This window comes from Symphalangus syndactylus, chromosome 16 (assembly GCF_028878055.3).
Source record: "Symphalangus syndactylus isolate Jambi chromosome 16, NHGRI_mSymSyn1-v2.1_pri, whole genome shotgun sequence".
Classification (NCBI taxonomy): domain Eukaryota; kingdom Metazoa; phylum Chordata; class Mammalia; order Primates; family Hylobatidae; genus Symphalangus; species Symphalangus syndactylus.
In genome coordinates this window covers 54,189,252-54,203,284 of record NC_072438.2, presented here as the reverse complement: position 1 = coordinate 54,203,284, position 14,033 = coordinate 54,189,252, and the positions used below count along the sequence as shown (strand labels likewise).

General features: G+C 40.3%; 1 protein-coding gene across 2 annotated transcripts in view; it reads left to right on the top strand.

Annotated features, from left to right (window-relative positions):
- The window catches only part of CORIN (corin, serine peptidase), a 257,414-nt gene that overhangs the window by 222,590 nt on the left and 20,791 nt on the right, over positions 1–14,033 (top strand). For both annotated transcript variants that reach the window (XM_055246563.2, XM_055246562.2), the window contains 2 exons: positions 107–156; positions 310–484. In XM_055246563.2, coding sequence (XP_055102538.1) covers positions 107–156; positions 310–484 — 225 coding nt within the window. The remainder of the gene's footprint in view (positions 1–106; positions 157–309; positions 485–14,033) is intronic.

The following is a 14,033-nucleotide window of genomic DNA, read 5'->3' as shown; positions in this document are numbered from 1 at the left end:
TCCGGTGGTAACAGTTGGAGCTGTCTTGTTTTTCACTGGCAAAGTGTTTGAATTGAACAGGAGATATGTAACTTAATGTTATACCATTTTATGTTTCCAAATCCAGGCAGTCTTGTCAGAGCAGAAGTAAAATTTCTCTTCTGTGTACTAAACAAGGTGAGAGAATTAGAGGTGTGGCAATGGGATATGAACTTAATTGAACTGGATTGGCTCAGGGGAAGAGTGATCGCTTGTAAGTGACAGCAAAGAGCTAAGCATTTAGCAAGGTTTGGCATCAACTCACAAACCGTGTCTTCTGCTCCTTGGTAGACTGTGGGCGCCGCCTTGCTGCCCGAATGAACAAAAGGATCCTTGGGGGTCGGACGAGTCGCCCTGGAAGGTGGCCATGGCAGTGTTCTCTGCAGAGTGAACCCAGTGGACATATCTGTGGCTGTGTTCTCATTGCCAAGAAGTGGGTTCTGACAGTTGCCCACTGCTTCGAGGGGTAAGCTGCACCTTTCCTTTCTTCCTTTGTCTGGATTTGATCACTTTGTCACTCGGGAATTCTCAGTGGCATATGTAACTCCATGAAGCCTCATCCAGGCGAAAGCCACAGCTAATCTACTTCCCAGGCCTTTATCTTCCCAAAGTTTTCTATCCTTGATGTTGCCATCTAATATATGGGCTGCTCATTTGTTGGAAATGGCTGCATATTGCTTCCGATTTTTGTCCTAAGGAGGGAGAGAGAGAAAGAAGTTTAGAAGATTGACTCTATGCTACTATTAGTCTCTTTCTAGACCTCTTAAATATATCACATATGTAACAACTTAAACAGAAGTGATTTATTTGGATACTACAATGAGGTTTGGATGCAGGCGCAACTGGTGAGTAGTTTGGGAAGCAGAGTTAAAGGTATAACGTGTGTAATATGTGTGCTATTCAGAGATTGTGTGGGTATATATATATAGAGAGAGAGAGAGAGAGAGAGGTTATGTTATGCCATTTTATGTTTCCAAATCTAGGCAGCCTTGTCATAGCAGAAGTAAGATTTCTCTTCTGTGTGCTGAACAAGGTGAGAAAATCAGAGGGATAGCAATGGGATATGAACTTAATTGAACTGGATTGGCTCGGAGGAAGAGTGATCACTTGAGCCCATCCAAACCAAATCAAACCAAAACACGAACAAAACAATGATGACAAACAAAGGTTTGTTTTGACATGATTGGCTCATGTGATTCTGGAGGCTTGGTGAATCCAAAACCTGATGAGGTAGGTGGCAGGCAGGAAGATCGGGCAAGAGTTGCAGTTCAGTCTGCTGGCAGAATTCCTTCTTGCTGGAGAGGTCAGTCCTTGTTCTATTAAGATTTTTATCTGAATGCATAAGGCCCATCCACATCATGGAGTGTCACCAGCTTTACTCAAAGTCTGCTCATTTAAATATTAATCTCATAAAAAAACACCTTCACCAGAAACATATAGAATAATGTTTGGCCAAATATTTGGGCGCTGTGGCCCAGCCAAATTGATACATAAAATTAACCACCACAATATGCCTAAAGAGAGCAGAAGAATAAAACTAAGGGAAAACCTACCCCAAACTGACGAACATCACTGCAGAATCTCTTCCAGCTATCTGTTGTTATGTAATTTGTAGCAAAACAAAACAAAACAAAACCAAACATAAACAAAACAATAACAACAAACAAAAACTCAGACATTTATTATGCTCACTGTAGATTCAGACAAAGTGTAGTTGGTGTAATTTGTCTCTGCTCTGTGATTTCTGGGGCCTCAGCTAGAAGATTCCAAGGCTAGGGAGAGGCTGGCACCATCTGAAGTCTGATAGTAGATGCTGCCTCTTGGCCGGGGCCTCATTTCCTCTCTGTATGAGACTGGCTTCATGGTGGCTGGCATCCTCCGAAGCAAGCTTCCCAAAAAGGAAGCCAGGAGGAAGCTGTATTACCTTTTTTGACTCAGCATCCAAAAGCACAAAATATTGCTTCTCCTATGTGGTTGCCCAGAGACATCAGTCACAGGCCCCACCTGATTCAAAGGGAAGAAACATAGACCTCCCACATCGAAGACCTTGAGGACAGATTTTGAAAACCACCATACTAGCCATTTTATTGTATTTATTTTTAATAATTTTACTTTATTTAAATGAAGTAATATTAAATAATAGCAAAAATTTGAGGCAAAAAATAATCCACAGGTCTATTACTTAATTAAATGGATGCTTTTCATTTGATCTGATTAGTTTCCAGGAAAAAAAATACAATTTTATTTTTTGCCTATTTGCTTGTTATTATTTTGTCTTAGCTTTGCCAATTATTGTGTGACCACTGTCCAATTCAGTAACTTCTCTGGACCACAGTTTTCTGTTATGTGAAATTAAAGAAATAATAATCCCTACCTCACAGAGTTGGTGCGGGCAGGAAGTGAAACAGTCTATGTAGAGCTTTAAGAACTATGCCTGGCATCAACCAGTAATGCATTCTGCATTTTCTCTTATCATTATGGCATGAGTATTTTTGCATTTTGCTAGCAATATTCTCCCACACTCATTTACCTTAATTCCTGATCATCCTTAAGGTAACCCCTGTTAGTGCATTATGAATATTGTCCAACAACCATAAACATGTATCTTTTTTACAAGGTGTCATTGTTGACTTTTACAATTTTGAATAACACTCTATAATTCTGCTTGTTAGTTGCTTTTCTCATGTAGCAATATATCATGGACATCTCTCCAGGTCAACTGATGCAGCTCTAACTCATTTTTTTTAAAGCCAAATAATATTCTATCTATAGATTTACTATAACTTTTAAAATTATTCCCCACTTGATGGACATTTGATTTAGTTCCAGTTTGCTGTCATTTTAACAATACCGCAATAAATGTTCTTAAAGAAAGCTACTCACCTATTGGTACTCTTGTTTGTAGAGGATACAGTTCTAGCACATACCTGTAGTTTCATAAGGAGGTTACACAGATGGATACATGTTTTGTTCCCTAAGGGGCTAATCTAGTGAGGAAACAGACATTTAAACAAGTAATTAGATTACAGTGTGATAGTGATTATAAAATGGAAATGTGTATATCCAGTTATTTGATTGCTATTTTCGGGGAAATAAAACATTAAAAAAAATCAAACTAGCACCTTCGCTTGAGAGCTTTTAATGTGTAAGATCCAGAATTATTGGAAGAGTCTGCATAGTATGTCAAAAAACACACTGGAATGTTATTGCTTTAGAAGGGGCCAGATGTTTCCAGTTGTCTTTTCTAGACCTAATTTGTAACTCCATGATAATAAGAAGGTTATACTAGCAAGAGTACGTTCATCAAAAGATGATTACCTAAATGAATCCAACAGCTTTTTTCAAGGAACAGCACTCTTTATGTGCTAGTTAATCGAGGTTCATATCCCACTTTTGTTATTTCCACATGTGGTATCCAAGTTTCCTCTTTCACTGACAGATCTGTAAAGTTCAAGAGAAATCTTGCAATAGAGAAGAAATATGTGTTTATAATTAAGGGCATGTACATAATATTAAAGGCCTTGATAAGTTTCACGGAATACTAAATTTAACAAAACTGTCAAGAGAGGCCTAGTCTATCCATAAGAAGTTAGAAAATGCCCCACTTTAAACAAGCTTTTGCTTGAATGTGGGCTAATAACGCTGATTCTATTTTATAACATCTCCAGGGGAACTGCAAACTTTTGGGAACTTCTAATTGTATGCCATACTCCCTTTTGGAGCTATCAATTACAGCAATTAATGGGATTTACCTCATATCCTGATCCCATACTTTGGCAAGGCCTAGAGTGACCCATTGGTAGGTATCCTCAGCCTGTCTCTTTTTAAATTATATTTATGGGAAAAAGACAAGTTTGTTTTGCTCTGCTATGAAGAAGTAGATAAAAATCCCAAATGAAAATTAAAAATCATGAGATGGTTGACCAGATCAAGCCCCATATGTCCTAGTGACAATTCACTTTCAAAAGTTCTAAGGAAGAAAGGCTTTGACTTTCGTGGGTAATTTAGCAAGCAATTTTCCTGCTTTCTTCTGCTTCTGAAAGACTTAAGAATGAACTTCCTAGGCTGGCACACAGCTAGTAATGGTCAGAAACATCTGATTCCTCTCCAGGAAACCCACGTGAAAAACTGTCCTCCCACTATGTGACCACAACCCATACTCCTGCCATGTCACCCATGTCTTGATTCCCTCCACACCAGCTCTTCAATCCAACAAGATTTTTGGTTGGTGGCTGCACTTTCTCCCCAGTATCTCAGTCCAAAGAGTCTCCTTCTTGCCTCCTTTCTTTTTCTTTCTTTCTTTTTTTTTTTTATGAGACGGAGTCTTGCTCTGTGCCCAGGCTGGAGTGCAGCCGCGCAATCTTGGCTCACTGCAAGCTCCGCCTCCCGGGTTCACGCCATTCTCCTGCCTCAGCCTCCCCAGTAGCTGGGACTGCAGGTGCCCACCACCATGCCCGGCTAATTTTTTGTATTTTTAGTAAAGACAGGGTTTCACCATATTAGCCAGGATGGTCTCGATCTCCTGACCTTGTGATCCGCCCTCCTCGGCCTCCCAAAGTGCTGGGATTACAGGCATGAGCCACTGTGCCCAGCCCTTGCCTCCTTTCTTTCCCTCAACTTACCTCGTTCCCTGGGTTCATCACTTCAGTCTTTTCACCAGGACCTTGGACTTCTTCCTCCCTAGATTTTTCCAACACACTGGGCAGAACTCCAAAGTCAAGATCACATTTTTCCTTTCCTTTCCCTTCCTTTCTTTTCTTTTCCCTTCCCTTCCTTTTCCTTTCCTTTCGCTTCCTTTCTTTTCTTTTCCCTTCCCTTCCTTTTCCTTTCCTTTTTTTTTGATGGAGTTTCACTCCTGTTGCCCAAGCTGGAGTGAAGTGGCACGATCTCAGCTCACTGCAACCTTTGCCTCCTGGGTTCAAGCCATTCTCCTGCCTCAGCCTTCCAAGTAGCTGGGATTACAGGTGCCCACCACCGTGCTCAGCTAATTTTGTATTTTTAGTAGAGACGGGATTTCACCGTCTCGAACTCCTGACCTCAAGTGATCCACCCACCTCAGCCTCCCAAAGTATTGGGATTACAGGCATGAGCCACTGCGCTCAGCCCACATTTTCTAATCCTATGTCTATGCTCTTCAGGACTGAGGGAGAGCATTACTGAAGAATGCAGATTACTGCCATGCCTGACTTTGAACATCAGTTGGACCCTTAATATTACTCAATAATCTTCCACCTATTTCTAAACATCTCCCTCTCCTATTCCCCACAGAACAAAATCTTTGTTCTTGCTTGTCCACCTGCCCTGATCTGGCAGTCTTTTAATACAGTGAGAAAAGGAAGTGAGAAGTTTGGTTTGACTTTTTATTACTGAGCTCATGCTGTGTCCTTCTGCCTACTTCTTTTTCTTCTAGGAGTGTATGAACTGTGCCAGTCATTCACAATTTGTTTTTCTATTCCATCTACTCTAAGGATTTGGCCCATTCCCATCAATAGTAATGTCCACTAAAAGAAAAATTTTCCATTTTAGATCCATACCTCCCATGGGGTGCTGTTTCTCAGCATCGCTGGGGAGTGAGCAAGTGTGGCTTTAAAAATCCCTAGGTGACTCTGACCTTACCTCATACTCCCCACTGCCCTGCCCTCTATGGAAATGTTTTCTGTCACCCTCTCCTCTCCACTGGAAAACGTCTGGGTCTAGGATATAGCTAGCAGGTGGCCTAACTTGCAATCCCATTGTGTTGGGGGCTTTCAGAAACTTGGAGCTCTCTCGTTTTAAATTGTTGTGGTTACTTGCCTGTGTCTTTCAGTCTTGTCACTCCCTAGTCATGTATGTTGCATCTGCACCTGAACACCTGACCCACATTGGAGAATATAATACACCTGTCTGCTAACTGAGGTCACATAAAATATATGATCATAAACCCCAAATGAGCATCTAACACAATCGGACACTTTCAATATACTTCCACAGTAAAGTCACTTTTCTACTCTGATTGTGACTAGACAACTATTTGACAGCTTATTCTCTGTCTCCAAATCTTTGTCATCCTTTCCTGATCTCACCTTATACTTCATGAATAAAATAGATGCCATCATGTCTTTCACCTTGTCTCACCCCCAATTCCAACAAATCACCTGCCTCTTTGGCCACTTCACTGCTTTCCCTTGAGTGTGGTGGAGGACATGTGTTTGTTCCCATTTTAAACAAGCATTTCCCCTTTCATCTTTTCAAAGACTTTACCTCTAAAGTTATCATTTCTATTTTGCATCATTAATTTATCTTTTTTTGTTGGATCACTCCCTTCAGCAACCATGCCATGTCTTAATATCACAAACTTGAGCCCCATTCTTTTGAATTCATATCCCTCTTCATCTGTTGCTCCATTCCGGCCACTATTCACAGAAAAATTCCTAAAAGAGTTTCCTACAGTCACTGTCTACACCTCTCCATGTCCCACATTCTCTTCAACCCACTCTGGTTGCGTTCTTATCAAGATCATTACAGAAGTGACACTTGTTAAAATCTCTAATGACTTCCATCTTGCAGTCCAATGATGTATTTTCAGTTTTCAACCCACTGGAACCCTCTCCGGTATTTTACCACTACATCCTTGAAATACTTTCACTTTTCTTCTAAAATAACAAAAAAACTCCTTGTTTTCTTCATATGTCAGAGACTAACTCTTTTTCTCTTTTTTCAGCTCCTTTTGTAGGCTACTGAATGCTTTAGTTCCTAGGGACCAAATTCTTGGCTTTCTTATATGTCTACACTCACTCATCTCATCACATGGTTTATATACCTGTCCTGATTTGAACAAATACTTGTTCATATTTGAAAAATATGAATATAAAGTATGTGAATATTAATATGAATATACTTGAATATCAACTATATGAAATATTTGTTCATAACTTTTAAATTTATATCTCCAGCCCAGCCCAGATTTCCACCCAATCACCACCACCCACCAACTTCACATGAATACATTTAACTGTGAAGCTAAGATGTTCATTTGAACATGTAATAAACATCTTACTTTACATGACCCAAACAAATCTATTGATTTCTCACTTCTCCCACTGAGCAAATAATTGTTGTTTCACAAACGTCCTCCATCTCAGTAAAAGGCATCATCCATCGGTTTGCTAATATACCAAACCTAGGAGTCATCCTTAATTCTTCTCACATTTACTTTATCAGTAAATCCTGTAGAATCTTCTTCCAAAAAAGTGGAAGCCAAGCATCTCTCCCATCTTAATGCTATAATCCTACTCCAAGCCACCATCATCTCACTTCTGGACTATTTATTTCCTAGGGCTGCCATAACAAAGTATCACAAGCTGGGTGATTTGAACCGTACAGTTCTGGAGGCTAGAAGTTCAGGATCAAGGTACTGGCAGGGTTTCTTCCTTCTGAGTGCTGTGAGAGAGAATGCCTGTTGCCTAGATCCCGGTGGTTTCCTGGCAATTTTTGGTATTCCTTGGCCTGTAGAAGCAGGACACTAATGTCTGCTTTCCTCTTCAGATATTGTTCTCCTCGTGTGCCTGCCAGCATTATACTGGATGTGGATTAGTCATATTGTATTCAAGCCCATCCTAATGAGGTCATTTTAACTTGATTAAATGAGGTCATTTTAACTTGATAAAGCCCCTATTTCCTAATAGAGTTATAATATACTAGGAGTTACAACTTCAACATATAGATTTTAGAGGGACACAACCAATCCATAATGACTACTGAAACAATTTCCTATTTGGCTTTTTTTGACTACTCTCTTGTTCCCTTATTACCTATTATCCACACAGTAAGATAGTGAACTTTCTAAAATGTAAATCACACCATGTCACTCCCCTGCTTAAAACCCTACATTGGCTTCCTGTTATAACAAGAATAAAATCTTCTCATTGGAGCCTATTAAGATCTAGTTCCACCACTTTGACTGTGTCTCCTTCTAGTCTCCCATCACTCATTGGGCTCCAACCATACTAGCTTTCATTCAGCTCCTGAAATCCTCCAAGCTCATTCCTGCCTCAGGAATTTTGTACTTGCTGTTTCTGCAGTTTGGAATACTTTCTTTTTTTTTATGAGGCCAACATAACGCTGATTTATTTTACTTTATATTTTATTTATATTTTATTTTATTTTATTATTATTATACTTTAAGTTTTAGGGTACATGTGCACAACGTGCAGGTTTGTTACATATGTATCCATGTGCCATGTTGGTATGCTGCACCCATTAACTCATCATTTAGCATTAGGTATATCTCCTAATGCTATCCCTCCCCCCTCCCCCCACCCAACAACAGTCCCTGGTGTGTGATGTTCCCCTTGTTGTGTCCATGTGTTCTCATTGTTCAATGCCCATCTATGAGTGAGAATATGCGGTGTTTGGTTTTTGTCCTTGTGATAGTTTGCTGAGAATGATGGTTTCCAGTTTCATCCATGTCCCTACAAAGGACATGAACTCATCCTTTTTTATGGTTGCATAGTATTCCATGGTGTATATGTGCCACATTTTCTTAATCCAGTCTATCATTGTTGGACATTTAGGTTGGTTCCAAGTCTTTGCTATTGTGAATAGTGCCGCAATAAACATGTGTGTGCATGTGTCTTTATAGCAGCATGATTTATAATCCTTTGGGTATATACCCAGTAATGGGATGGCCGGGTCAAATGGTATTTCTAATTCTCGATCCCTGAGGAATCGCCACACTGACTTCCACAATGGTTGAACTAGTTTACAGTCCCACCAACAGTGTAAAAGTGTTCCTATTTCTCCACATCCTCTCCAGCACCTGTTGTTTCCTGACTTTTTAATGATGGCCATTCTAACTGGTGTGAGATGGTATCTCATTGTGGTTTTGATTTGCATTTCTCTGATGGCCAGTGATGATGGGCATTTTTTCATGTGTCTTTTGGCTGCATAAATGTCTTCTTTTGAGAAGTGTCTGTTCATGTCCTTCGCCCACTTTTTGATGGGGTTGTTTGTTTTTTTCTTGTAAATTTGTTTGAGTTCATTGTAGATTCTGGATATTAGCCCTTTGTCAGATGAGTAGGTTGCAAAATTTTTCTCCCATTCTGTAGGTTGCCTGTTCACTCTGATGGTAGTTTCTTTTGCTGTGCAGAAGCTCTTTAATTAGATGCCATTTGTCAATTTTGGCTTTTGTTGCCATTGCTTTTGGTGTTTTAGACATGAAGTCCTTGCTCATGCCTATGTCCTGAATGGTATTGTGTAGGTTTTCTTCTAGGGTTTTTATGGTTTTAGGTCTAACATATAAGTCTTTAATCCATCTTGAATTAATTTTTGTATAAGGCCTAAGGAAGGGATCCAGTTTCAGCTTTCTACATATGGCTAGCCAGTTTTCCCAGCACCATTTATTAAATAGGGAAACCTTTCCCCATTTCTTGTTTTTGTCAGGTTTGTCAAAGATCAGATAGTTGTAGATACGTGGCATTATTTCTGAGGCCTCTGTTGTGTTCCATTGGTCTATATCTCTGTTTTGGTACCAGTACCATGCTGTTTTGGTTACTGTAGCCTTGTAGTATAGTTTGAAGTCAGGTAGCATGATGCCTCCAGCTTTGTTCTTTTGGCTTAGGATTGACTTGGCAATGCGGGCTCTTTTTTGGTTCCATATGAACTTTAAAGTAGTTTTTTCCAATTCTGTGAAGAAAGTCATTGGTGGCTTGATATGGATGGCATTGAATCTATAAATTACCTTGGGCAGTATGGCCATTTTCATGATATTGATTCTTCCTATCCGTGAGCATGGAATGTTCTTCCATTTGTTTGTATCCTCTTTTATTTTATTGAGCAGTGTTTGTAGTTCTCCTTGAAGAGGTCCTTCACATCCCTTGTAAGTTGGATTCCTAGGTATTTTATTCTCTTTGAAGCAATTGTGAATGGGATTTCACTCATGATTTGGCTCTCTGTTTGTCTGTTATTTGTGTATAAGAATGCCTGTGATTTTTGTACATTGATTTTGTATCCTGAGACTTTGCTGAAGTTGCTTATCAACTTAAGGAGATTTTGGGCTGAGACGATTGGGTTTTCTAGATATACAATCATGTCGTCTGCAAACAGGGACAATTTGACTTCCTCTTTTCTTAATTGAATACCCTTTATTTCCTTCTCCTGCCTGATTGCCCTGGCCAGAACTTCCAAAGCTATGTTGAATAGGAGTGGTGAGAGAGGGCATCCCTGTCTTGTGCCAGTTTTCAAAGGGAATGCTTCCAGTTTTTGCCCATTCAGTATGATATTGGCTGTGGGTTTGTCATAGATAGCTCTTATTATTTTGAGATACATCCCATCAATACCTAATTTATTGAGAGTTTTTAGCATGAAAGGTTGTTGAATTTTGTCAAAGGCCTTTTCTGCGTCTATTGAGATAATCATGTGGTTTTTGTCTTTGGTTCTGTTTATATGCTGGATTACATTTATTGATTTGCGTATGTTGAACCAGCCTTGCATCCCAGGGATGAAGCCCACTTGTTCATGGTGGATAAGCTTTTTGATGTGCTGCTGGATTCAGTTTGTCAGTATTTTATTGAGGATTTTTGCATCGATGTTCATCAAGGATATTGGTCTAAATTCCTCTTTTTTTTGTTGTGTCTGTGCCGGGCTTTGGTATCAGGATGATGCTGGCTTGATAAAATGAGTTAGGGAGGATTCCCTCTTTTTGTCTTGATTGGAATAGTTTCAGAAGGAATGGTACCAGCTCCTCTTTGTACCTCTGGTAGAATTCGTCTGTGAATCCATCTGGTCCCAGACTTTTTTTGGTTGCTAACCTATTGATTATTGCCTCAATTTCAGAGCCTGTTATTGATCTATTCAGAGATTCAACTTCTTCCTGGTTTAGTCTTGGGAGGATGTATGTGTCGAGGAATTTATCCATTTCTTCTAGATTTCCTAGTTTATTTGCGTAGAGGTGTTTATAGTATTCTCTGATGGTATTTTTTCTTTCTGTGGGATCGGTGGTGATATCCCTTTTATCATTTTTTATCGCGTCTATTTGATTTTTTTCTCTTTTATTCTTTATTAGTCTTGCTAGTGGTCTATCAATTTTGTTGATTTTTTCAAAAAACCAGCTCTTGGATTCATTAATTTTTTGAAGGGTTTTTTGTGTCTCTATTTCCTTCAGTTCTGCTCTGATCTTAGTTATTTCTTGCCTTCTGCTAGCTTTTGAATGTGTTTGCTCTTGCTTTTCTAGTTCCTTTAATTGTGATGTTAGGGTGTCAATTTTAGATCTTTCCTGCTTTCTCTTGTGGGCATTTAGTGCTATAAATTTCCCTCTACACACTGCTTTGAATGTGTCCCAGAGATTCTGGTATGTTGTGTCTTTGTTCTCATTGGTTTCAAAGAACATCTTTATTTCTGCCTTCATTTCATTATTTACCCAGTAGTCATTCAGGAGCAGGTTGTTCAGTTTCCATGTAGTTGAGCAGTTTTGAGTGAGTTTCTTAATCCTGAGTTCTAGTTTGATTGCACTGTGGTCTGAGAGACAGCTTGTTATAATTTCTGTTCTTTTACATTTGCTGAGGAGTGCTTTACTTCCAACTATGTGGTCAATTTTGGAGTAGGTGTGGTGTGGTGCTGAAAAGAATGTATATTCTGTTGATTTGGTGTGGAGAGTTCTGTAGATGTCTATTAGGTCTGCTTGATGCAGAGCTGAGTTCAATTCCTGGGTTTCCTTGTTAACTTTCTGTCCCGTTGATCTGTCTAATGTTGACAGTGGGGTGTTAAAGTCTCCCATTATTATTGTGTGGGAGTCTAAGTCTCTTTGTAGGTCACTCAGGACTTGCTTTATGAATCTGGGTGCTCCTGTATTGGGTGCATATATATTTAGGATAGTTAGCTCTTCTTACAAATGGCCCTTTACCATTATGTAATGGCCTTCTTTGTCTCTTTTGATCTTTGTTGGTTTAAAGTCTGTTTTATCCGAGACTAGGATTGAAACCCCTGTCTTTTTTTGTTTTTCATTTGCTTGATAGATCTTCTTCCGTCCCTTTAGTTTGAGCCTATGTGTGCCTCTGCACATGAGATGGGTTTCCTGAATGCAACACACTGATGGGTCTTGACTTTTTATCCAGTTTGCCAGTATATGTCTTTTAATTGGAGCATTTAGCCCGTTTACATTTAAAGTTAATATTGTTATGTGTGAATTTGATCCTGTCATTATGGTGTTAGCTGGTTATTTTGCTCATTAGTTGATGCAGTTTCTTCCTAGCCTTGATGGTCTTTACAATTTGGCATGTTTTTGCAGTGGCTGGTACCAGCTGTTCCTTTCCATGTTTAGTGCTTCCTTCAGGAGCTCTTTTAGAGCAGGCCTGGTGGTGACAAAATTTCTCAGCATTTGCTTGTCTGTAAAGTATTTTATTTCTCCTTCATGTATGAAGCTTAGTTTGGCTGGATATGAAATTCTGGGTTGAAAATTCTTTTCTTTAAGAATTTTGAATATTGGTCCCCAATCTCTTCTGGCTTGTAGAGTTTCTGCTGAGAGATCAGCTGTTAGTCTGATGGGCTTCCCTTTGTGGGTAACCCGACCTTTCTCTCTGGCTGCCTTAACATTTTTTCCTTCATTTCAACTTTGGTGAATCTGACAATTATGTGTCTTGGAGTTGCTCTTCTCGAGGAGTATCTTTGTGGCGTTCTCTGTATTTCCTGAATCTGAATGTTGGCCTGCCTTGCTAGATTGGGGAAGTTCTCCTGGATATCCTGCAGAGTGTTTTCCAACTTGGTTCCATTCTCCCTGTCACTTTCAGGTACACCAGTCAGATGTAGATTTGGTCTTTTCACATAGTCCCATATTTCTTGGAGGCTTTGTTCATTTCTTTTTATTCTTTTTTCTCTAAACTTCTCCTCTTGCTTCATTTCATTCATTTCATCTTCCATCACTGATACCCTTTCTTCCAGTTGATCCCATCGGCTACTGAGGCTTCTGCATTCTTCACATAGCTCTCGTGCCTTGGTTTTCAGCTCCATCAGGTCCTTTAAGGACTTCTCTGCATTGGTTATTCTAGTTATCCATTCATCTAATTTTTTTTCAAAGCTTTTAACTTCTTTGCCATTGGTTCGAATTTCCTCCTGTAGCTCAGAGTAGTTTGATCGTCTGAAGCCTTCTTCTCTCAACTCGTCAATGTCATTCTCCATCCAGCTTTGTTCTGTTGCTGGTGAGGAGCTGCATTCCTTTGAAGGAGAAGAGGCGCTCTGATTTTTAGAGTTTCCAGTTTTTCTGCTCTGTTTTTATCCCATCTTTGTGGTTTTATCTACCTTTGGTCTTTGATGATGGTGACATACAGATGGGTTTTTGGTGTGGATGTCCTTTCTGTTTGTTAGTTTTCCTTCTAACAGACAGGACCCTCAGCTGCAGGTCTGTAAGTGTTTGCTAGAGGTCCACTCCAGACCCTGTTTGCCTGGGTATCAGCAGCGGTGGCTGTAGAACAGCGTGTACTGGTGAACCGCAAATACTGCCCCCTGATCATTCCTCTGGAAGTTTTGTCTCAGAGGAGTACCTGGCCGTGTGAGGTGTCAGTCTGTCCCTACTGGGGGGTGCCGCCCAGTTAGGCTACTCGGGGGTCGGGGACCCACTTTAGGAGGCAGTCTGCCCGTTCTCAGATCTCCAGCTGCGTGCTGGGAGAACCACTACTCTCTTCAAAGCTGTCAGACAGGGACATTTAAGTCTGCAGAGGTTACTGCTGCCTTTTTGTTTGTCTGTGCCCTGCGCCCAGAGGTGGAGCCTACTGAGGCAGGCAGGCTCCTTGAGCTGTGGTGGGCTCCACCCAGTTCGAGCTTCCCGGCTGCTTTGTTTACCTAATCAAACAACTAACTGGGCAATGGTGGGCACCCCTCCCGCAGCCTCAGTGCCGCCTTGCAGTTTGATCTCGGACTGCTGTGCTAGCAATGAGTGAGACTCCATGGGTGTAGGACTCTCCGAGCCAGGTACGGGATATAATCTCCTGGTGTGCCGTTTTTTAAGCCCATTGGAAAAGCGTAGTATTAGGGTGGGAGTGACCCGA